At 51.7% G+C, this 20,900-nt stretch overlaps 3 protein-coding genes across 5 annotated transcripts; 1 reads left to right on the forward strand and 2 right to left on the reverse strand.

The window, feature by feature from the left end:
• Positions 1–25: 25 nt before the first annotated feature.
• DNAJC14 (DnaJ heat shock protein family (Hsp40) member C14) lies at positions 26–7,496 on the reverse strand. The gene is made up of 8 exons (XM_068561878.1): positions 7,409–7,496; positions 6,356–6,873; positions 4,444–5,909; positions 2,200–2,306; positions 1,873–1,992; positions 1,370–1,530; positions 1,188–1,290; positions 26–978 (listed from the first exon to the last, which is right to left on the reverse strand). The coding sequence occupies exons 3-8, from the start codon at positions 5,851–5,853 to the stop codon at positions 768–770; spliced, it is 2,112 nt and encodes a 703-aa protein (XP_068417979.1). The 5' UTR covers positions 5,854–5,909; positions 6,356–6,873; positions 7,409–7,496; the 3' UTR covers positions 26–767.
• Positions 7,497–7,757: 261 nt separating this feature from the next.
• On the forward strand, positions 7,758–12,226 carry LOC137774969 (transmembrane protein 198-like). Of its 3 annotated transcripts, none has more exons than XM_068560515.1 (5): positions 7,758–7,948; positions 8,958–9,217; positions 9,808–10,389; positions 10,834–10,994; positions 11,117–12,226. In XM_068560515.1, exons 2-5 carry the CDS (start codon positions 9,043–9,045, stop codon positions 11,252–11,254), a joined length of 1,056 nt encoding a protein of 351 aa, XP_068416616.1. In that variant the 5' UTR covers positions 7,758–7,948; positions 8,958–9,042; the 3' UTR covers positions 11,255–12,226. The 3 variants fall into 3 exon arrangements, with proteins under 3 accessions (XP_068416616.1, XP_068416617.1, XP_068416618.1); XM_068560516.1 differs by having other exon boundaries at positions 10,837–10,994; XM_068560517.1 differs by lacking the exon at positions 8,958–9,217.
• Positions 12,227–12,404: 178 nt separating this feature from the next.
• MMP19 (matrix metallopeptidase 19) lies at positions 12,405–18,100 on the reverse strand. Its single transcript, XM_068560514.1, has 9 exons — positions 17,869–18,100; positions 17,491–17,576; positions 16,490–16,620; positions 16,028–16,243; positions 15,307–15,552; positions 14,586–14,711; positions 13,822–13,986; positions 13,533–13,660; positions 12,405–13,351 (listed from the first exon to the last, which is right to left on the reverse strand). Exons 1-9 carry the CDS (start codon positions 17,953–17,955, stop codon positions 12,917–12,919), a joined length of 1,620 nt encoding a protein of 539 aa, XP_068416615.1. The 5' UTR covers positions 17,956–18,100; the 3' UTR covers positions 12,405–12,916.
• Between the last annotated feature and the right edge of the window lie 2,800 nt (positions 18,101–20,900).

The following is a 20,900-nucleotide window of genomic DNA, read 5'->3' on the forward strand; positions in this document are numbered from 1 at the left end:
ATATGGGCAAAGAAGAGAGAGAAGATACAGGTTGCCAGTTATGTATTTATAGAAAGATAATCCCCTGGCTTTAAATAGATATGTACATACAAATATGAACAAACTTAAAAAAATACAAACCCTTGGATCATAAGGGGGCTGCCAGGAGCCCCTCTATCCTTCCCCCTCACCCAAGGGCAGAGAGCGTGAATCTGTTTTTTAAAAATTATTAGTTTTGGCCATCCCTGCAGCAACAAGCACGAAGTTGGGTGATTACCCACAAGGTGAGAGTTCCCGCTCTCTGAACTCTTATCTCCTATAATTAGGGTTACATGCTTTCTCGTTCTCTCTTTTTACTAGTATATTGGGGCAAAGGAGGGGGCTCCCTCCTGAAATGGGTCAAGAAATAATACAGACACGTTTAAAAAGAGGGGGGAAAGTGTCATCTGCTGTAGAAGCAAAAGACAAGAAAAGGCATACAGACCCCAGGGAAATACCCAGTTCCCACACTACTATGGGAGATATCGTCCAGCCCAGGTCCAGGCCCTAGGTTCTTTATTCTAGCCACCCCCTATTTCTTTGGTATTGTCAGAAGACAAGATTCAGTTCCTGGGTGCTGGTGGAGGAGGGAGAGTGGTTCCAGGGCTTCCTGTAAGTACTGAGTGAACAATTTGAGCTTAAAATTTTCCCTTTTTTAAATATTTAAAAATAAACAAATCAAACTCCATCCTGTGCTGTACACAGCCCTTTTGACTCCCTGACATTGATTTGAGGAAAGAGAGGGGGTGTCAACGTTGGAAGGGCCTCCTCACTTTCTTCCGCCGCTTCGGTTTGGCTTCTCCCTTGGGTACTGTGCTGTTGGGCTTGGAGGCTGCAGTGGCCCCAGGGCCCGGCTGAGGAGCTGCAAAGAAGTTCCCGTTGGACATTTGGCCTGGGGGTACTTGAAAGATCCGGCTCAAGAAATCCTGAAGGTCAGCAGGAGGGGCATCTGGGGTAGCTCTGAGAGGAAAACAGAAGACATGATGAAGCGAGAGATATCGGAGTCAAATGGTTACCTATGTTACCTATTTATACCTATTTTAAAGATATACTGAGTCAGTTCCCAAACTTCTTAAAGGGTGAGACACCTACATGTCCTAAACAGCATGTCATGAAACCATGTTCAGAACTAGAATAGTGGATAGATTATTGAGAGGAATACCACCTACCTCTGCCGCCCACTGGTGCCTGGCATCCGTGAACCAAATGAGATGTGATAGGGGACTCTGTGGGTATCTGGGGAGATTCCCACACGCTGGCATCCAGCCCACTCTGCAAGCATGAGAGATAATTAGCCAAAATATCACAGTTCTGAGGATCTATGAGCCCATACTTCCAGAGGACAGTGTACCTGTGATGTCATACACCTTTCCATCCATCAGCGCAAAGTAGGTGATCTTGAGGCCCAACATGCTTGACTCTGCCCAAAAGTCTCCTTCCTCAGCAGGATGCAGCCTATTACACTCAGCACAGTATCTGGCACTCTTAGGTTCCCGATCCATTTCAAACCTCCTGCAATCCAACAAAAGGACAGTTCCTTAATAAATCTATCAAGCTTACCTAGAGCATTGCTGTAGTCTCCATTACTGACATCTCATCATTACTGACAAATATGGTTACTGACTCAGTTGTTACAAATGCCTACGTACACCCTGCCCTCAACCTTCTATCTTAAAGCTAGAACTATTATCTTTTCTTCTTGCTAATTCAAATCCTCAATCTCTTAACAATATGGCAAAAGTAGAAACCTCAGGGTCTTGTTACTTACCATCTGGATCCCACAACTACCGACAATACAAGGAAGGTTTTTAGCTACCCAATCGCTGTCCCACTCCTGTCCTATTTAAATCATACCTATGCTTTCCCTGGCATCGGCTGCACATCATAGTATTCATTGCTTCTTTGAGGTCGTCCTGCAGCTTGGACAGAAACTCATTCACTGACCGGCTCAGCTCATTTTCTGCCATTCGCTTCCTGAGAGAAAAAAAGCTTTGTAAGTCAGAGGGTATTGAGTGAGGGACAAAGGGAGACAGATCTATTGGCTTCTTGAGGCCCCTGGCCAGCTAGACAAGCCACCTCAGTTCTCTCTGCCTCAGAGAGCCTCCATCCACAAGTCCAATGATCTCTGCTGTTGAAGATTATTCATTTACCCCACCTGACAATTTCCTAGCTCCAACTTACATCTCATATTCCTTCCGTCTTTCAGGGTTGCTGACAATGTCCCAAGCTGCCCGCAAAACCTTGAAGGCCTCCTCAGCCCGGGGATGATTATTTTTGTCAGGATGAACCTACCAAAACACAGATTTCATCACATATCCATTCCAACCCTCTCCCTATTTTGGGTCAAAATAACCTCATATCAAAGGGTTCTCCTTCACCACGCTTTTGAAGAGTCAATATAGCTTAATGGTTAACTGCTGTGGCTCTGCAGACAGATCTGGGTTTAAGTCCCAGCTCTGTCACTTATTAGCTATATGACCTAGAATATTTTATCTATCATGGATTGTTGGGAGTATTAAATGAGAATACACATGAAGCATATGGCACAGAATCTGGCACCATGGCGATCTACCATCCCAGTGTGCCTGGGATTGTCCCAGTTTTAGCACTGAAATTTCATGTCTCAGGAAACCTTTCAATCCCAGGCAAGCAGGGATGGTTGGTTTAGTATGTGTGTGCCTACCTGGCACACACATACTAAACCCTCATATTTTAACTTTATTGTCAGTCATAAAGTTAAGAGTTCCAACATACTCAAACTCTATTTTCTAACTAGGAAATTCTCATATCTACTCAGAACTTCCTACAGTAGTTTGCCTTTCTGTCCCAAGAGTGAAATATTGATAACATACCACGATCCTCACAGGCTTTTTATCCTCTTTTCACCCTTTTCTCCAAGACAAATAATATCCTCACTTCCTACAGCTTCCTGATTGTTCCCATCCTCATACACCAAAAACAGAGATAAAGCTAAGTCTCTTGACTGAGGCCAAGTAAACAGAATGCTGTTAAATCTCTCACATTCCCAAACTTATAGAATGTGGGTAATGGTCAATTTAGGGCCTAATAAAGGCAGTGAGAGGTTGTATAAAGGAAGCCCACAGGGACTTGCCTGGTGGCCCAGTGATTAAGACTCTGCGCTTCCAACGCAAGGGGCACGGGTTCAATCGCTGGTCGGGGAACTAAGATGCCACATGCCATGTGGCACGGCCAAAAAAAGAAGCCCACAGATACTCTGGCCCAGAACAAGAGGGAGAACTTTGGATAGTAGGGCAGGTCTACTGAGGATCAGGGAACTTTACTACAGCTCTACTTCAAGAAGTAAGTTGAAAATGAGAATTTTTGAATGATACTCCCCAAGAGAGGATGTCTGCTAAAAGACATGAAGCTGAGAAAAGAGCTCTACCATTAGTAACAATTTGAGTGTGAACACTGTTCCCCACTCTCAGAATATCCCAGGCCATCCACTAAGGGACATACATTTCCCACCAAACTATTGATAATTTAGTCGTCTGGTAAGTTACAGGCCTGGTACTTTATTGTGCCTTGAATGGTTAATGGAAACTTTGGTTGCCCATTCCCCTTTAGTGTCATGCAACCACTGAGATAATTTACACACTGTGATATTTTACCAGTCAAGTTCCATACACTCAAATAGGCCTCCAATGCAATTTACACACATTACTTATATTCATAATAGCTTTACTTGTACAGAAATAGCATATCTAAAAATAGCATCTGAATAGCTATTTCTAAAAGCAATTTGATTGCATGTTTGTATTAAACCATTTCCCTCGAGTATGATAAGTCACAACTCCCACCTATACCCCCCTTACCAATAAAAGCAACCATATTTTCATGTATGACATGAAAACGTATGTACATGCCTCTCCAAGATTTATGTCCCATTCTCCTTCCCTTTCCCACTCTGGGTTGTTGGTCTTGAAACAGCTGTTTTCTCTCACCTGGTCCTGGAATAATCACTCACATGTACTCCCTGAACGTTCCCACACTAGTGCACACTTGCCTCACTGGGACAGACAGTTGGATTTCCCTGTATTCAAAAAACACTCATTTGTTTAGGAGAGAAGAACTGCCAGGCTTTCTGCCTAGGTCTCTTCTCCACCCTACTCAGAGGGATTTCACCTGGATATTCCAGGGTGAGTGAGTCCAACACTGTCTAATACACCAGGTTCGTTGATTTTCATTAAGAAAAAGAATCTCATGACAAAAAACTTCAAGGGAAAGTCAGATCCCATAGTAAAGGGGGGAAAAGTCTTTATGACTCTTTCCTAAGAATTAAAGATGCTCTTCGTCTTCAAGTTGACTTTCTACTCTGCCTTCCCTTTATTCCACTCTCCCAAAAATTGTAATAGAAAATAAAATATGGGAACAAAGAACTGGAAACAGGGGAAGGGTACTCACCATCACTGCCAGCTGCCTATAGGCCTTCTTCAGTTCAACATCTGATGCTGTGGCTTCAACCCCCAACACATGAAAAGGGTTTAGCTCATCCTCAGGAACCCCAGCCATGGTCAACAGTCGAGCCACTTCCTCTTCAGGCTGGCAGTAGCGACCACTAGCTACAGGTGCATTCCCCTGCCTATTGGTCCTCTGCTTGAACCAAGGCAACTCCAGCCAACCCCACTGAACTATTCTTACCAGCTGCTGCCACGGCCTGCTCTCTCTCAGCACAATCAGGCACCGCTGCCAGGTGGGAGAAGCCAGCCAAGAGAAGAGCCAGGTGGCTTTACCCCTCCAGCCTAACCGGTCACTCAGTCCTACCAGAAACCGCCAGCCCAACTGTAGACAGCCCAACAAAAGGGCCAGAGCCAGGAGCAGCAAAGCACCCAGTAGCCTAAGAAAACGGGTGAACAGCCCTGCCCCATAGCAAAACCCTTGGCTCAGAAACTGGAACATCACCTGGGCCCTGCCCCCCAGCCACCCTGCCCAGACTCCCACCCAGACCCAAAAAAGGTCCAGATCACTGCCTTTCAGCTGCCTGCATGCACAGATGAGATGGCCACAAGTTTCCACGTACTCCCCCACTAATACCAGCAGTTCGATCAGCCACCAGAAGCCTGCCTGTCCAAGCTGACACAGTTCCTCTGCTCCCCACAATCCCAGTCCTCTGCGCTTATCTGCCTGACTCCGTTTCCGACCCAGCCGATGTCGACCAGGGGATCTGGGATCTCTGCGTCCACCCTCCCGAGTATCCTCCTTGGCTGGAACGCGGTGCCGTTGTCTCCGGGGTGCAGGTTTCTTTCCACTGGGCACACGTGAAAAATCACTGGGAAACTTAAGAGGTTCCTCCTCATCATATTCCTCTTCCAACTCTTCATCTTCCCCCAAAGCTGGAGAGGTACAATGGTGGCAAAAGTTGCTAGAAGAGCTATCTCCTCCCTCAGAGTAAGGCCCTTCAGGGATTCCAGGGGTTCCCTGGCAGTTACAAGCAGGTGGAATGGAAAGAAAAGAAGGGTTCCCATCCTCCTGGTACCCAGCCTCATTCTCTCTGGAGAGTTCCTGGTCCACTCCTGACTCTTCTGAAGATGCCTCACTCTGATCAGGGTCCTCTCCATCCCTAGGGGGTCCTGGACCCCTTGGAGGGCCATGGCTTGGATCTGACCAGTGGGCTGGATTTGGGGGCTGTGTGTACTTAGGACTAGAGTGCTCTGTGAGGCAGCGGGTACCATTAGGAGCAGGCCCAGCTGAGTCCCTGAGTCCTGAGAATGAAAGTATTTCAGGGTCCACAGAGGGTCCTAAAGTCCTGAGGGAGGCACCACCACTGTGGTGGGCTCCACACAACCCTCCTTCTCCGGGGTGCTTCTGGGCCATGACCCCAGGGCTTCCTGAGGATTTTAGGTCACAGCCATCATGGTAAGTTCTGATGCCTGTAACAAAGGTATCAAGGTGGGGATGATCAAGGATAGGACCAAGAGAGAGGTTACATAATCTTAAATTGGGGATATATATTTAACGGACCCACCTCCCTTGTTTTCCCGAGTTCTTTTGGGCATTCATTACCCCAGCAATAAAGCCAATACTACATTAACGACAACCCTGCTCCCTCCCCCCTCCTCCAAATCCCCTTATTTTTTTCTTTCTCCAGAAAGCTATAATGCTGAATCAAGGAAAAAGGGAGGTACAACAAAGGGTGTGGTCCTGGGGTCACTCTTGGGAAAAAGGGAAAGACGACCGGAAAGGGGGCCGCAGACTGCCAGAAAAGGGTGGGGACCGTGCGGTCCTTAAGGAAAATCTGGGGGCGGAGCTTGTGGTTGCCCCTGACAGAGACAACCGCGAACCCTCGGGCTGGGTAGAGGGGACCAAGGTAACATACCGAAGAGCGGAGGTAACTCCTCCCCCTCGAGCAGCTGGGCCGAGGGCCAGGGGGAGCTACGAGAGCAGCTCCCCCGGCTCCGCCTCCCGTTCACTCTCTGCTTCCGCCTTCCGTCCCCGCCGCGGCGGCCGACCTGGGGCTACTTCCACTTCCGGGGTCACCGGGGAAGACACGGGAAGGAAAAGTAAAAGCGGTTGGCGGAGGCGCGAGCCAGTGCTGCAAGCGCGGAGTCGAACCAGTGGGGGCGGTCCTGGGGAAGCACTGGCCCCGCCCCTTAAAGGGCTCTCTGCTGCCGCCCTCCGCGTGCTGAAGTGGGATCCCCGAAGGTTGCGCCACTGGAAGCAAAGCAAGTGGGCGCTGCAGCAGTGCCTGCGGACTGGGGGCAGATTCTCAGGTTCCTCTGGCTGTATTCTTGGGCTTGTGCCGAGACCGGGAGATAGAGGAAAGCCACCGAGCCAGTCTTTTTCCCTTGCAGTCAAAACCAGGGAGCGTAGGGGAGCCACCGCACTGATCCCTTGCTGTAATGAGGACAGAGGCCCTTTTGTATCCTGCGGAGGTGGAGCGGAGGGGAGGACGCCCCGGGCCTGGCCCCGCCCTGGCCCTCCTACGCTGCCCCTTTCTTCCCACCAACCCTCGCCGCCCCCCCCACGCCCCCGCCCCCGCCAACGCGCCTGACCCAGCTGGCGAACTGCCCCGTATAACTGTAGCTCCCACGGCCCGGATCCGCGCCTCTGGGTGCAGCTCTCAGTCCCCGTCACGAAGCGGGACCTGAGGACTGAGAGCGTGGCTCCACTGGGCTTAGGACCCGAGCGGAGTGCCAAAAAACACTGCACTCATCTGCATGCTGCTTTGCATCTCGTTTGCATACCAAGCTGTTCGGTCGACGTTGACAAGCGCCCCCGCCCCCACTCAGACCCGGCTTGGGTACCCTCTCTGTCGGTCCCCTCCTCTGCACACGCCTCTCCGTTAGTCCCCCTTCCAGACCCCGTCTTTGCTCCGCAAGTTTTTCTACCCATGAACCCCTCGTCGGCGCCCCCAGACCAGTAAGAGCACCTTCCCGGGGTCCCCGATCCCGACCACCAAGTTCTCCAGAAGACAATACTCCAATTCTCTGGGAAGTGGAAGAAACCAAGCCGGAGTAGGGGGGCGCTGGGACACCAGTAGGGGTTTTGAAAGCTTCTAGTTGTTGAGTCAGCGCCTAAGTATTCAGAGACCTTTCCCCAAACCTCTTGTGGTTCACCCAAGACCGTTCCCTGCTATGGAAGGGGGTCTCTGATCCCAGCCTAGAGCCGTAGGCAAACTGGGTCCCCCCACACACAGGGAAAAGAGTTGGAGGGTCCCGCCCCGTGATGTCACCCCCCCACCCTGTCCCCTTCCTCCACCCCCACCCCCACCCCCCGCCCCCAAGCTGGTTGCTTTTAGCTCACGGGGCTTGGGCTACGACTTGCAAGAGTTTAGGGGGCAACGAACAGAGTGGCCCTGCGGGTACCCACGCCCGACAGCCGCCTGAACGCCTAGGACTCCGGGCAGGGATGCAGCTGGGGGTCTAGGGAAGCACATCTACCCCCTCCTCTCCTCAGCCCTGACAGGGTGGTGAGTAGTTAACACCCCCTCCCCAACCTCTCCTTGTTTAGAGTCCCCAGACTTCCAAGCGGATTGAGGAGAGAAACCCCAGGGATTGCCCAAGCCAACTCTTCTGCTTGTTAAGACCTTGATGTCCAAAAGAAGACAGCTGAAGGGAAGTGCCTGCACCCACCCTACCCCACTCCCATAGTGCCCCCACTGCCAGCCCCTCCTTGGTGTTCTCCTTTCAGGAACAGAGATCATATCCCACTGGCAGCCCTGGCACCCCAAGGGAAAGGGGGAGGTAGGAAAAGTCCCACCAGTGTCCTGAGGGGAGGAGCAAAATACTACCAGGATGTGAGATGTTGTCTGTGGGCAAGGTGCCTGCTTAGTCCGTGAGGGATCGTGGGAGTTGGACTGTGGCTGAACGCCCCTTCCCCCAATAACTCCTCCATCTGAAGCCAAGGCTTCAAAACCCTGATAAAGTGTGGCTTTCTACTGGATTCCTTGTCCCAAACTCTTGGTGTCTGATTTTTCCCCCTCTTCCTTCTCTTGGGTTGGAGCAACTGTCGGGAGACCCCCACCATGATTCATTCTCTCCCCTTCCTTCTCCTTCTCCCCCCCTCTATTAAGTCCATTCTTCCCAGTCCGGTGTGATAATTTTGAGTCCCAGCTGCAGATGGGGCAAGCTTTCTTTTCGGCTGGAACAAGCTGCTGAGTCTTTAGCCTCCAGGCTCACTAGTACCCCTGGGCCCCTCCCTCCACAGACCGAGGACTTCCTACTGCTCCCACCCCACCCTGAAAAGCCAGGGGACAAAGACTCATTACCTTTATAAGATTTGAAGTTCTACTTAATGTCCTTGTTTCAGAGGGTGATAAAGAGACAGCTGGCTCCCCTTAACCTGGTCCTGTAGGTTTCTTCAGTTACCCCAGCAGGGCTAAGCTCCGTCCTGAATTTGGCCTTTCTTTAAAAGAAATAGAGGTACAGAGTCCTCAAGATTCATGGGCACCTGAGTTCCTGCCCCCTACCCCCTTGCAGGTTTCCCAGCCCCCTCAAGACATTCATGGATGGATGAGAGGAGCTGACACTGACCTCCCTCTCTGTGACCACCTTCTCTTCGGCCATGGAGGAAGCCTTGCTGCCCCTGGCCATGACCTCTGACCCCAGGCCCTTTAATCAACAACTCCCAGAGCCTCCAGACCCAAGATGTGTCTTGGAACCCCAGGACAATCCTGAATTGGCACCCGCCCTGGTGTGTGCTCTTTGCTGCTGCTTTGGAATCATCTACTGCTGCTTCGGTGAGGGCAGGGCCAGGGTTCTGGGGGGCAGCTGCCCAAGACCGTCACCCTCAAGGATGATGCCAACTTTCTCCTTTGCTCCTGAGCCACCTCTTCTCCTCTGTCAGGGGATGCCTACCTTCAGTGTGGCTGATCTGCTCTTGCCAGCTCTTTTTCATCCCCCATGCCCACACCCTCCAGCTCTGAGCCCTGGCAACTATCATTTGCCCTCCCCTTGCCTCCTACCTCAGAATTCCATTCCCAAATTACCCTCTATGCTTAAGGCTTCTTCACCCTTCCCCAATAATCTGAATCAGCCTGTGCCGATTTCTTCCCGTCTGCCATCCCTGGAAGGACGAAACCTTGTTTCTGTACTTACTCCCCTCAATGCATCCGTCTTACCTCCTGATTTGCTCTCCCATCCCCTCTCAGTTCCTGAAAAGTCCCTACCCTCCCTAGATGATCCCTTTCTGCCCTTTGCCTTGAGGTCCCTGTGTGTGCTGCTCCTGCCTTCTGCTCCTCTGGTCAGCCAGTCCTCTCCTTTCTGATTCATCAGAGCCATCCCTGGAGACCTCTTTCTGCCTCTCAGTGCCTCCTGCCTCCCTTCCCAGGCTACCGCTGCTTCAAGGCAGTGATGTTTCTCTCCGGCCTGCTATCAGGAGCCCTGGTGATCTTCCTGCTGTGCCACAAGGAGCGTGTGCTAGAGACACAGCTGAGCCTGGAGGTGAGCGCGGGCATTGCGCTAGGCATCGGACTCCTCTGCGGCCTAGTCACCATGCTGGTTCGCAGTGTCGGTCTCTTCCTGACTGGTCTCCTGCTAGGCCTAACCCTGGGCGCCGGGGTCCTGCTGGGCACTGAGCCCATCTACCAACCACCTTCAGCCTGGGTGCCGGCTGGGGGGCTGGTGGGGCTGGCACTGCTGGGAGCCCTGCTCACGCTTCGGTGGCCACGTCCATTCACAGTTCTGGGCACAGCCCTGCTGGGTGCTGCGGTGCTGGTGGCCTGTGCTGACTACTTCCTGGAGGGGCTGGCACTGGGCAGTCGGCTGGGCCAGCGCTTGCAGGCACTTCCAGCCTTGCCTCCTCTCTGCTGGTATAGCTGGGTCTTGCTGGGGACCTGGCCAGCCCTGGGGGCCCTTGGGGCCCTGGCCCAGTGGAAGCTCATGGATGAGGAACGTGGAGGCCACACCAATGGTGAGTTACTGCCATGGTACAGAAAGCAGCCAACCTGTGCCTTCTTATGTCCCTGGTTCCCAGACTTGAGGAGGGGAAGGCGGAAAATACACTTGAGGCAAAAGGCAGAGGTGTCTAAGGTGAATGGGGCAGGGCACTGAAGAAAGTTAGAGTTGGAGGAGCCAAAGTTCTGGGTAAGAATGAGAAGAGTCATTGTCGGTGGGGGGGAGCAGGGAAGAGTTATTGGGGACTGATATGGAAGGACAGGAAGATGTCAGGGAAGTCCAGAAGGAAAGGGTAGGAGGATTACAAAGAAAAGTTTCTTTAGAATAACTGGGGGGGAAATGAGATTTGAGAGAGACGTAACAGGGAGACTGAATGGGTTTCTCTAGAGTATGAGTGTATTTGGGGGTGGGTTTCAGAGTCTTAAGAGGCCTCCCTGAGTCTGTATTGCCCCCTCCCAAGCAGTGGTCTTGAGCCACCAGCGAAGGCATCTCCAACTCCTTCGGATCCGTCAGCAAGAGGCTAAGTGGCACCGGACCTCCCCTGGGGTGGGGCTCTGTGAGGGCAGCTACCGGCGCCCGCTCCACCCCAGCGCCCGGAGCCCTGCTGACAGTCTGGCTCCAGTGAGTGGAGGGGTAGGGGGTGCTCAGGGGCATGGGAGAGAGGGCACATGGGGATGCTTAGGGTGGAGGGGGGCTCTGACCCAGCCCCTTTCTTCTGCCCTCTCTGCCCTGTGCCCCTCCAGAGCTATCTCCAGAGCCTTCGAGAGCGCCAGCTGGGACCAGGCACCCAGGCCACAGCTCCCCACACTGTCCTGGACCTGGATTCTGACTGTGGTTCCACTGTACCCCTCACCACACCTTCTGGTTCCACCCGGACCTGAGCCTAAATCTCCACTGATGCCCTCACCCCTAGCAAGGGCCTGGGAACACTAGGTGGGCAGGGCCTAGGCCCACAGGATCCAACACAAACTTCCCCACCTCTTGGGGATGGAATCTGTGCTCCAACCCAGAGCAGCCCTGTAGGGATATGTTTTAGGTACAGATAGAGAGGAATCTTGTGGAGAAGGGAGAGGAATGGAAATATGAGTACCTACCTCTGTCCAATAATAGAGGTGCCTTGGTCCCTAAAGTAAGTGACTCCCTAATTCCCTCCAAACCAAACCAAGGAGGACCGTTACCCAAATAGCCTTCTATATACCCGCCTCAGTGTGCCTCACAATGGTAAAATAAGGGGTTTTGTTTTTGTAGGACCTATAGAAAATCAGGAAGCCCCCTAAAGCACTTGATAGCTTTTTGATGGGGAGAAGGGCAACAGAGGAGCTCAAGGATCCCTAATCCCCAGGTCCCTCATTAGGGGGCAGTTGGGTTCCTGGTTAGCCTTTCCCTCTGGACCCTGTAGGCTCAAGCCCCCTTCTCCTACCTCAGTTGGGGGTACTGTCCTCCATGGTGCTTCCCTTTCCTTTCTTCTTAATGTGGGGAAGACCACAGGGCAGTGCCTGGCTCAGCACCCACCTTCCCCCAAAGCTGGCTTCTTGCTCCAAGGAGAGAGCATTGGCCCACATGCCAGAGTCTTGCCCTTTTGCCCAAAGGAGCCTGGTCTTCAGGGCTGCGTGAAAGACAAGTGCCTTCTCTGCCTCTCATTATAGGTGACACTAATCTCCTTAACCAGAACATTGTCCCAGCCACTAACCCATTCTAACTCTCCACTACCCCTGATTCTCCTGCCCAAAGTCTGTTCCCTGGTTCCCCAGACAGCATGAAGGAAGATATGTCCCTGCCCCGGGGAAGCAAGGTTATGATGGGAGGGAGGAAGAACACGGGAGCATGTGAATAAAATGGCATTGAACATTGAACCAGGGAGTCCAGCCTCTACTGTTGCTGCTCTTTTCTTTCTTTGCACCCCAGAACAAAGGGTTAGCCATACTGACAAGTCCTCTGTCCCTTAAAGATCTGATGAGGGTACCTTTATCAGACTGGACTACCGTAGGAGCTGCACACGCACAGCCAGAGGAAGAGTTGTTCACTGCTCTCTCATGAACGTGAAGTTAACCTTTATTAAGCACAAATGTGCCAGGCACTTCACATATAGTATTTCATTTAATGCAACAACCCTGCAGGATTAGTATTAACCTTATTTTGCAGATGGGAAATCCAAGGCTTAACGAGGTTAATTAACTTGCCCAAAGTCATAAGCAAGTAAATGTGATTCTCAAGGATTACAAAGCCATTGCTCATTTTACTGGCTATGCTGTTTTCTTGCACTTTATCTAGGAAGAACAGGACCCAGGCTTTCCCAGTTGTGGCCTCCTGTCAGCTAAAGGCCTGATGGCTGCCTTTCCTCTACCAATGTCCTCCAGAGAGTAGATGACACAGTTGGAAGTGCTATCTAGGATGGGGAAGAAATGGATGGAGTTGGGGGCTGAGTTAGAGAGTCACTGACCAGGAGGGAAAGAATACAGGGGAGTGGTGGCTGGAGCTGGGACATTTAGAGGCATGAGGTCCATGGTTCGTGCTCGTGCTGCAGCAGACGTTTGATTGAGGTCTTAGATTTCTGGGTGGGTGACGTTACCAGGGAATAAAAGGGCGGTGGAGGCTGTGGCTAAGGGGGTAATGTCCAAGATCGTATCTCCGGCTGAGCGGTCAGTGTGCAAAGTGATATCTATGGCCAAGGAAGTGGTATCCAAGGTTGTTCCTGTGGCTGAGGAAGTGGTGTCCCCATCTGATGGGGTGGCGTCTGGGGTCTGGGGACGACAGTGCATCAAGTTGTGGGCGATATCTCTGGGATAGCCTTTCTCTACTCGAAGCTGCCGATTGAGGCGCCAGTACTGTTTGCCCTTAAAGAAGTAGACGCGGCCATCCCGCCAACTCATGGCACCTGAGGGCTGGTCTGGCACTCCTGTAAACAACCCCTTGGTTGGTTTGGGGTAGCGGCTGAAATCAGTTTGGGCCAGCTCGTCCCACTGCCAGTAACCGGAGCCCTAGGTGTGGGGCAGACAGGGAGAAAAGGAGGATGAGAAGAGAGCTTAGGGACCCCCCCAGAGGTCTACCCTCAGCCCACAGCAGCTGCAGAAGAACTCCCTTCAAGAGCAAGTCCGCTTCTCCGTGTGAGGTAGCCCGCCCCTCCTAAGAAGGGATTTGCCCTTGCTTTGAACTTTATACCTTAAAGAGGAACACCTTTTTGTTGAGAGGCCAATAGAGAGCAGCATCCAGGTTGGGTTCTACCCTATTCAGCTTCTTGGGGAAGCCAGGAGACATCTTGAAATTAACGTAACGCCACACCTTGTCTCCTGAGAGCATGTAAGGAAAGAACAAGTCACCTCTGTCCCCAGGTGATAGCTTTCAGTTCCTCCTTTCCACCATCTCAGAAACTTCTCATCCCTCCCTCCTTTTATGGATTCTCTGATCATAGGCCCTCCTCAGGTAACACACTGTAAACTAGTCCCCTTACCCTTAAAGAAGTGAATCCATTGCGTCCGAGGAGAGTAGACAGCAGCATCCAGGTTTCCTGGGAGCCCCTCCCAAAGGGCAGACACTTGGAACAAGGGACCCAGCCCTGAATCTGTCACGGTCCACACGTAGTTTCCCTTGAAAGCGTAGGTCTTCCCTCGGGGCCCTGAGAGCATAGGCATGTCAACAAGTCAAAAAGATAGGGGTCAAATAAAGACTTGTGGGTATCTCAGGCAGACTAATCATTTGCTGTCCTCCCACAGGCTGATTTCTCAAAAATTCATTCAACTTTAATTCAAAGAGAAGATTAAGGGCAGAGAAGGAGGACCCAGTGTTCAGCCTCTCTTTTATTGTTCACAGCAAATCAGCCCTGGCCCAACAAAACAAAACAAAAGCCCTGCAGATAGCTGCTCCCCCTTGGGGACCTCCCCTCCTACCCCAGGTGGCTTCCAAGTTGTACTTCCATGCGGGTATAATACCCTCTCTAATAGACATTAAAGTTAAGACTGTTTTCTCCATCCTGCTGTATTTCCAGATGTTTTTAGTGGCCCTCATAGGGTGGCAGCAGAGGTAAATTCCAGCCTGGCCCACCTTTACTTTGGCTCTGAATCCTCCCTCCCCATACCACATGCCTCCTTCCATGGCCACTAACCCCTGTCTGGTGGTTAACTGCCATTGCTTACACTGAGGTCCCATGTCACTCCCATCTCAAGGTCAGCAGGCCACCCCACTGCCTGCCTACAGCCTAGAGGGGAAGGGTCTTACCCAGCATCATGGCATCCAGTTCACCACTGCAGGGGTCTGGCATGGGACTGGGTTCTGTGGGCACTTGGGGTACAGTGGGGAGCTCCATCTCTTCTTCCTCATCCTCTGTCTCTGGGCTTTTCTTGCCTGCAAGGTAACATAATCCTGCTCAGGGAGAGAACTCAGAGCACTGGCCTCCCCACTCTTCTACTGTAAGTTCAGCTCAGAGGTCCCATAGAGAGGAAAAGGGAAACCTAGAGAGTTTTCCTTGGTGGGAGGAAAGATCGTATTGATATCAGCGGGAGACATGTTTTTAGTTTTGAGAGGCACTAGAAAGGGAGAAGGGGGTTTGCTGGAATGTTCATTCTTCATCCCTTAGAACAGGTATGAGTGGAGAGAGCTCTGGCAGAAAGGTTAGACCTGGAAGTGTCAGAAAAACAGCTCCTGGGAGTTCCCTGGTGGCCTAGTGGTTAGGATTCCGGGCTTCCACTGCAGCGGCCTCATGGCCTGGGTTCAACCCCTGGTTGGGGAACTGAGATCCCACAAGCCACGCAGCGAGGCCAAAAGAAAAAAAAAAAAGGAAAGAAAAACAGCTCCTGAAAATGAAGAAGGCCAAGTAACTGGGCAGGAGGAAGAGAAAGAAGCCAAGCCATTTCCCTCCATGAAGATTAGACCTGTCTCTTCATGCCTGAAGAGATACTGGTCAGACTGACCTTCATGATCACTAGGGGAAAGGACTGACCATAGAGAGCTTGGATCCCAGCCACATCATCCGGGTGCAGCTTGAAGTGGGGCCGGTAGCCAGCATAGACAGGGGCCATGAGGGCCTGGGTGTATCGGGAGTGCCCAAGCCCCAGGGCATGGCCCAGTTCGTGGGCTGCAATGATGCGCAGGTTCACCCCCCGGTAGGTCTCCTCAGTCCAGAGCTCATCTTCATCAAAGTGCACACTGCCCAGCTCTGGGATGTCGGCATGGGCCAGGACCCGCCCTGGACAAAGGCAAAGGTAGACAGGAAGGAGGTCAGAGTCTCCTAGGGTGGAGCATCCCCTGCCTGTTATAAACTCCAATGACTCCATTCCCTTAAAATTCCCCCATGTACATTCACTGTCTCTTGGATGCCTCTCACTCCATTCAGATTCTGCTGTCATCATTCCGTTCTCTCAGGGATGCCCATCACTCTGTCCCTTTACCTCCCAGCCACTCTGTCATCTCTGGCCCTGTCCTCTCTGAGGTATGCCTTGAGAGCAGAGGAACTTAAGCCAACGAAGAAGGCATAAGCTTCAAAGAAGAGGCTTGGTAAGCCCCCAGGGGAGGTGACATGCTGCTCCCCAAGGGAATATTAGAAGGTGGTTAGAGAGTGTAGGGTGCAGTTGAGCATGGGGGTGGCCTGACATTAAGGTTCCAGAGTAACTGACTCAAGGGGACAGAGGTCTGTGAAGTGAGAGTCAAGAGCTGGTGCCTACCAGGCCCATCAAAGGTATTGGAGCAGTATGGGCTTTGGCGGCCATGGAAGGAGAGGCGGATATCAGCCCAGCCAGCCTTCACCTCCCGGAAGGTCAAGGGAGCCACATTGCTCCAGTACTGGAAGGCTTGAAACAGGGCTGCCCGGGCTGTGTAGGATGGGAGGGTGGAGGGCAGGTTCAAGATGCGGAAGGTCAGGTGCTTCTTTCTCCAGCGGCCTGGTTAATTGGACCAGAAAATAGATTAGAAGCACAGATACTTTTGCCAGCTCCGAAGAGTTCCCCTGAGTCTGGGCACTCACTTAGCAAAGCCGTGAAACAACCCCTCCAGGCAAGTGATGATCAGTTAATTACCAGGTGACCATCCATTCAACACTGAGCTCATCCAGGCTGTCCCAATGCCACCTGTGCTCCAGAGCCATGCCACCCCCTCCTCTCCCTCCCTTTCCCAGGCTCAGCCCTCACCCAGCAGCAGGTATTTAAGGGTCTTCTGGTTGAAGGGGTCCTCCAGACCACAACGGGGCTGCCTCATACGGGCCCTTGTGGCATCATCTAGCTGACCTGAGACTGGCAGCTCAGATGCTTCCTGAAAAGCTCTAGAAAGAGGGAGAGGGATGGGTCCAGCAGGGCAGTGGCATCTGGAATGACTGAGAACTGGGGATAGCTCTTTGGCCCCCCGCTGCCCAAGGTGGTGGCTCAGAATGGCCCAAAAGCTCTGAAGCTGATGAGATCACTCCAGGATCCAGTCCTCGTAATTGGGACTTCCTCTTCTGTTCTGCATAAAGGCAATACTCAGCTTCACCTCCTGTGTTCATGCTCTTATTTGGGTAAAGTGCCATCTGGCGTTGCCTTCTTCCTCTACTGCAATTTCTAACCTCCTCCTGATCTAGGTAAGTGTCCTGCCTCCTGCTCTGGAGACTCTCCCACCACTGCTCCCACCTGAGGGCCTGTCCTCCCTTTGCTTTCTTCCCTCCTGGCTGGACCCGTCCCTCCCAGCCCAGCCTGCTCTGGGGCAATTTCATCCATCAGGCGCCGCAGGTACTGTGACTTTTCAAGGGCCTGGGAACATATCTGAGAGCAGAAAGAAAAATGACCCATTAGATCCAAAATATGAAAACTTCAAAATAGAAATAAATAAATCCTGTATTAAATGTCTATGAAAGGCAACATCATGTCAACAACTCAGCTCCAACTTAACTCACAGTTTTACATATAAATTATACTTCATGTGGAAGTGACCAAATAGTAGTATTTTGGATATAACATGGGATGGAGCCTCCAAAGAAGTGCTTGACTGTGCCCTCATCTTTGAATCCCCATCTCACCCCAGGCCCCACCACCCATTCCCTAGATCCCCAACGTGGACCTGGGTTAAGCAGAGGTGGGCCTGGGACGAAAGGGTTGAGAAGAGAGAAAGGAGACCTTGTGACCTTGACCCTGAAGGCATGCACCTTATGACCTCTCACCTCAGAGCCTCTATGATATCTTCTGGCCTGAAGTCATCAGGTCCTTCTAGAGGCTTCTGTAAGTACCCGTATTGCAACAAGTAATCCTATGATGAGGGTAGGGGTCAGCAGAATAAAAAGAGGTTAGTCTCTGGGTGAAGCTCTAAGTGACCTAACAGCCCATAAGGACAGGAGGGGACAGACGTGGAAGGACTAAAGGAGAGGCACATTAGGGGAGGAACAAGGGGAAGGAGTGGAGATGGGTAGGGGTGGATCATGGAATAGAGGAAGGAAGGGAAGGGAAAGCAGTTGTAGGTCAGAAGGGAGGCTTGGATGGGACCATGGAGCAGTTCCTCCATCCCTCCCCCAGCCTGGGTCTGACCTTCCCAGGGCACTCACCACTGCTGCCTCCTCTCCAGGCCCCAGGGCCCAGCATGAGACTGTCATGGGGAGTAGGAAGCCCAGCCACAGCCGCTGCCAGTTCATGGTCCCACCAGGCAAGAGCTCCAGAGGCTGTTTGTGCCTTCTGCCCTGAGATTTCTGGGAGCCTGGGGGAGCAGGGCTAGGTGGGGGGCTCTTCCCTTCAGTTCTTTTCACTCTCTAGTCCCTGGTCCTCTTTATAAAACTTCAGAGGAGGGGAACTGGGGGAGCGTCAGTAGGAGGTGACTCAGCCCAGAGATGTGTTGCAATTCACCATTAACCTCTGCCCTGCCAGAGAGCGGAAGTCAAGAAGAGCCTCCAACCCTGTCCCCCAGGGTCCTCTGCTGGAGTCCGAAAGACTTTCCATACTGTCCTGGGGGTGGGTATCCTGGCAGGATCAGAGGCAGAATATCTGCAAAGACTAGGGATAGGGACCATGGCCATCTTCTGAAGCTGGACATTCCTGTGCCCCAGTGACCCTTGGGTAGCAAACCCCTCGTCTGCAACCTTCATGTCTCCCTGTCTGCTCTAGGATAGGAAAAATAAAAATAAAACTAAGAGGTAGGAAACAAATTGCTTAGGTGCTTGGGTTTCAGGTGAAGGAATGAAGGATGAGATCTCAGTTTCTTTGCATCCAAGACCAAGTTGGGAATTCAGATGCTCTTGAAACCTACTTGTGTCTGCTTTAATAAAAAGTCATCATTTCAAGCATTTAATGTACCTGGAATGTGTGGGTTGGGGGGAAGGATAACAAGGATACAAAGAAGTAAAGGGCCGGAGCCTGCCCGCAGGGACATTACAGATAGGGTGAGACCAACACAAGCCCCTGAAGTGAGGGGAACCAGGGAGCCAGGCAGGAGGTGCCTCATCCTGAGGGCCATGGGGCTGTGGGAAGGCTCGCAGAGGAGGCAGGCTTTGAGCTGGGCTGTGAAGACTGGCTATGAGTTGGATGGAGTAAAAGAGTCCTGAGGAACAGGGACGGTGCAGGTCTTGAGCAAAAGTGCAGAGGGGAAAAAAGCCAGCTGTGCTCAGTGAGAGGTTCTGAGGCTGTGCTTCGTGTCTACCCCAGGCTAGGTCAGTGCTTCGGGTGCTGCTTAGTATGTCTTTGTCAAATGAATGACCAGGCTGGGAGAGTGGCTGGGAGCCAGAGATTAGAGACAGTCTTGAATGCTATGTAAGAAAGAAGAGAAAAACTTACAGTTAAAGAACTACTTTGTGTTAGGTGATTCATATATTATCTCATTTAATTCTCACTATCCTCCTATGAGGGAAGAATTATTCTGACCTTTTTTTAAAAAAATATTTATTTATTTATTTATGGCTGCGTTGGGTATTCGTTGCTGCACGTGGGCTTTCTCTAGTTGTGATGAGCGGGGGCTACTCTTTGTTGCAGTGCATAGGCTTCTCATTGTGGTGGCTTCTCTTGTTGTGGAGCACAGGCTCTAGGAGCACAGGCTTCAGTAGTTGTGGCTCGCGGGCTCTAGAGCGCAGGCTCAGTAGTTGTGGTGCACGGGCTTAGTTGCTCCGCGGCACGTGGGATCTTCCCGGACCAGGGCTTGAACCCGTGTCCCCTGCATTGACAGGCAGAGTCTTAACCACTGCACCACCAGGGCAGTCCCTCTGGCCATTTTTTTAAGAGAGGAAATGGAGATTCAGAGAGGGAAACTTGACTAAGGACATGGAACTCCTAACTGGCCTGGCATATATTCAAATCCCTCTGCCAACTCCTAACCCGTGCTCTTTCCGTGCACCACGCTGACTCTTAGAGCTTTGTTCTCTAAGTGGTTAGGAGCCACTGAAGTTTCCACCATCATCTGTGCATCACACAACACTTACATACCATTCAAATGCACAGGGAAGTAGGGATAGGAATGGGGGAAGGGGTTACTGAACTCATGTTTTCAGTGGGACCCCAGTTCTGAGCCCTTCCCCACATCCCAGGCTGAAAGGCTGGCAGGCCACAGGGGAACCCTTCACACCCCAGGATGGAGGTGGGGGATCCTCCTGACTCATATCGTTGCCCTCAATGATGCTGGTCCTCTTGACCCACTCAGCACTCAACTGAGTAATAATCAAGTGACTAAGTCCCAAATGGCCAGTGACAGGCAAGCAAGGACATAGCCTCTGACTGATGAGTGACAGAGGCCGTGACTGAGGCCATGATCAAGGCTGCTGCCCACAGGAAATGAGGGAGCTTGGGAACCAGCTCCGTTCAGCCCCCTGCAGGGCTTTTCTCAGCCCTGCCCTTCTCTTCCTCTTTCCACCCCTCTATCCCTCAATCCCTCCTCTTTTGAGAAGAGGACATGGGCCAATTGAAAATTATATATTTTTTTCTGATTAAAGTCTTCTCTATTTTTTTTCTTTTTTTAAAATTTTTATTTTATTTATTTTTGGCTGTGTTGGGTCCTCGTGGCTGCACGCGGGCTTTCTCTAGTTGTGGCGAGAAGAGTACAACGAGTACTCTTCGTTGTGGTGCACGGGCTTCTCACTGCGGTGGCTTCTCTTGTTGCGGAGCACAGGCTCTAGGCGCGCAGGGTCAGTAGATGTGGCGCACGGGCTTAGTTGCTCTGCGGCATGTGGGATCTTCCTGGACCAGGGATCGAACCTGTGTCCCCTGCACTGGCAGGCAGATTCTTATCCACTGCGCCACCAGGGAAGCCTTCTATTTCTTTTTTTTCTGAATAAGTTATCCATTGCTCATTAGTAAATTTGGAAAATACCAAAATAAGCAAGGAAGAGAATGAAAACCACCAGTAAATCCTACCCAGAAGAGAACCACTAGTAACATTTTGATGCATTTACTTGGAACTGTCAGTGGCTCTGAGTTCAGCTCCAGCTCTGCCAGCCCAGCCTCAGCCCCTGGATGGAGACTGTGAGTGGGATGGGAGAGAAAGTGAAAGGAAGTAATGAGCATAGTGGGGGAGGGACAGGAGCCGAGAGGGGTGTGGGGAAAGGGAAAGGAGTAAAGTAAGATGAATGCGATAGAAGATTACTCCCTCCCCTTGGGCACC

The sequence above is a fragment of the Eschrichtius robustus genome, chromosome 13, assembly GCF_028021215.1.
Source record: "Eschrichtius robustus isolate mEscRob2 chromosome 13, mEscRob2.pri, whole genome shotgun sequence".
NCBI classification, from domain to species: Eukaryota; Metazoa; Chordata; class Mammalia; order Artiodactyla; family Eschrichtiidae; genus Eschrichtius; species Eschrichtius robustus.

Bases quoted from the DNA above. Each gene is read 5' to 3' on its own strand.
- MMP19 (XM_068560514.1), bottom strand. From the start codon at position 17,955: ATGAACTGGCAGCGGCTGTGGCTGGGCTTCCTACTCCCCATGACAGTC. The intron at 16,621-17,490 runs GTGAGAGGTCAT...CCCTCTTTCTAG, and splicing joins GATATCATAGAGGCTCTGAG to AGCTTTTCAGGAAGCATCTG. The intron at 14,712-15,306 runs GTCAGTCCTTTC...GTTACCTTGCAG, and splicing joins TGGGATCCAAGCTCTCTATG to GCAAGAAAAGCCCAGAGACA.
- LOC137774969 (XM_068560515.1), top strand. From the start codon at position 9,043: ATGGAGGAAGCCTTGCTGCCCCTGGCCATGACCTCTGACCCCAGGCCC. The intron at 10,390-10,833 runs GTGAGTTACTGC...CCCCCTCCCAAG, and splicing joins ACGTGGAGGCCACACCAATG to CAGTGGTCTTGAGCCACCAG. The intron at 10,995-11,116 runs GTGAGTGGAGGG...GTGCCCCTCCAG, and splicing joins CTGCTGACAGTCTGGCTCCA to AGCTATCTCCAGAGCCTTCG.
- DNAJC14 (XM_068561878.1), bottom strand. From the start codon at position 5,853: ATGGCCCAGAAGCACCCCGGAGAAGGAGGGTTGTGTGGAGCCCACCAC. The intron at 1,291-1,369 runs GTACACTGTCCT...TCATGCTTGCAG, and splicing joins AAAGGTGTATGACATCACAG to AGTGGGCTGGATGCCAGCGT. The intron at 979-1,187 runs GTAGGTGGTATT...TTTTCCTCTCAG, and splicing joins GGCACCAGTGGGCGGCAGAG to AGCTACCCCAGATGCCCCTC.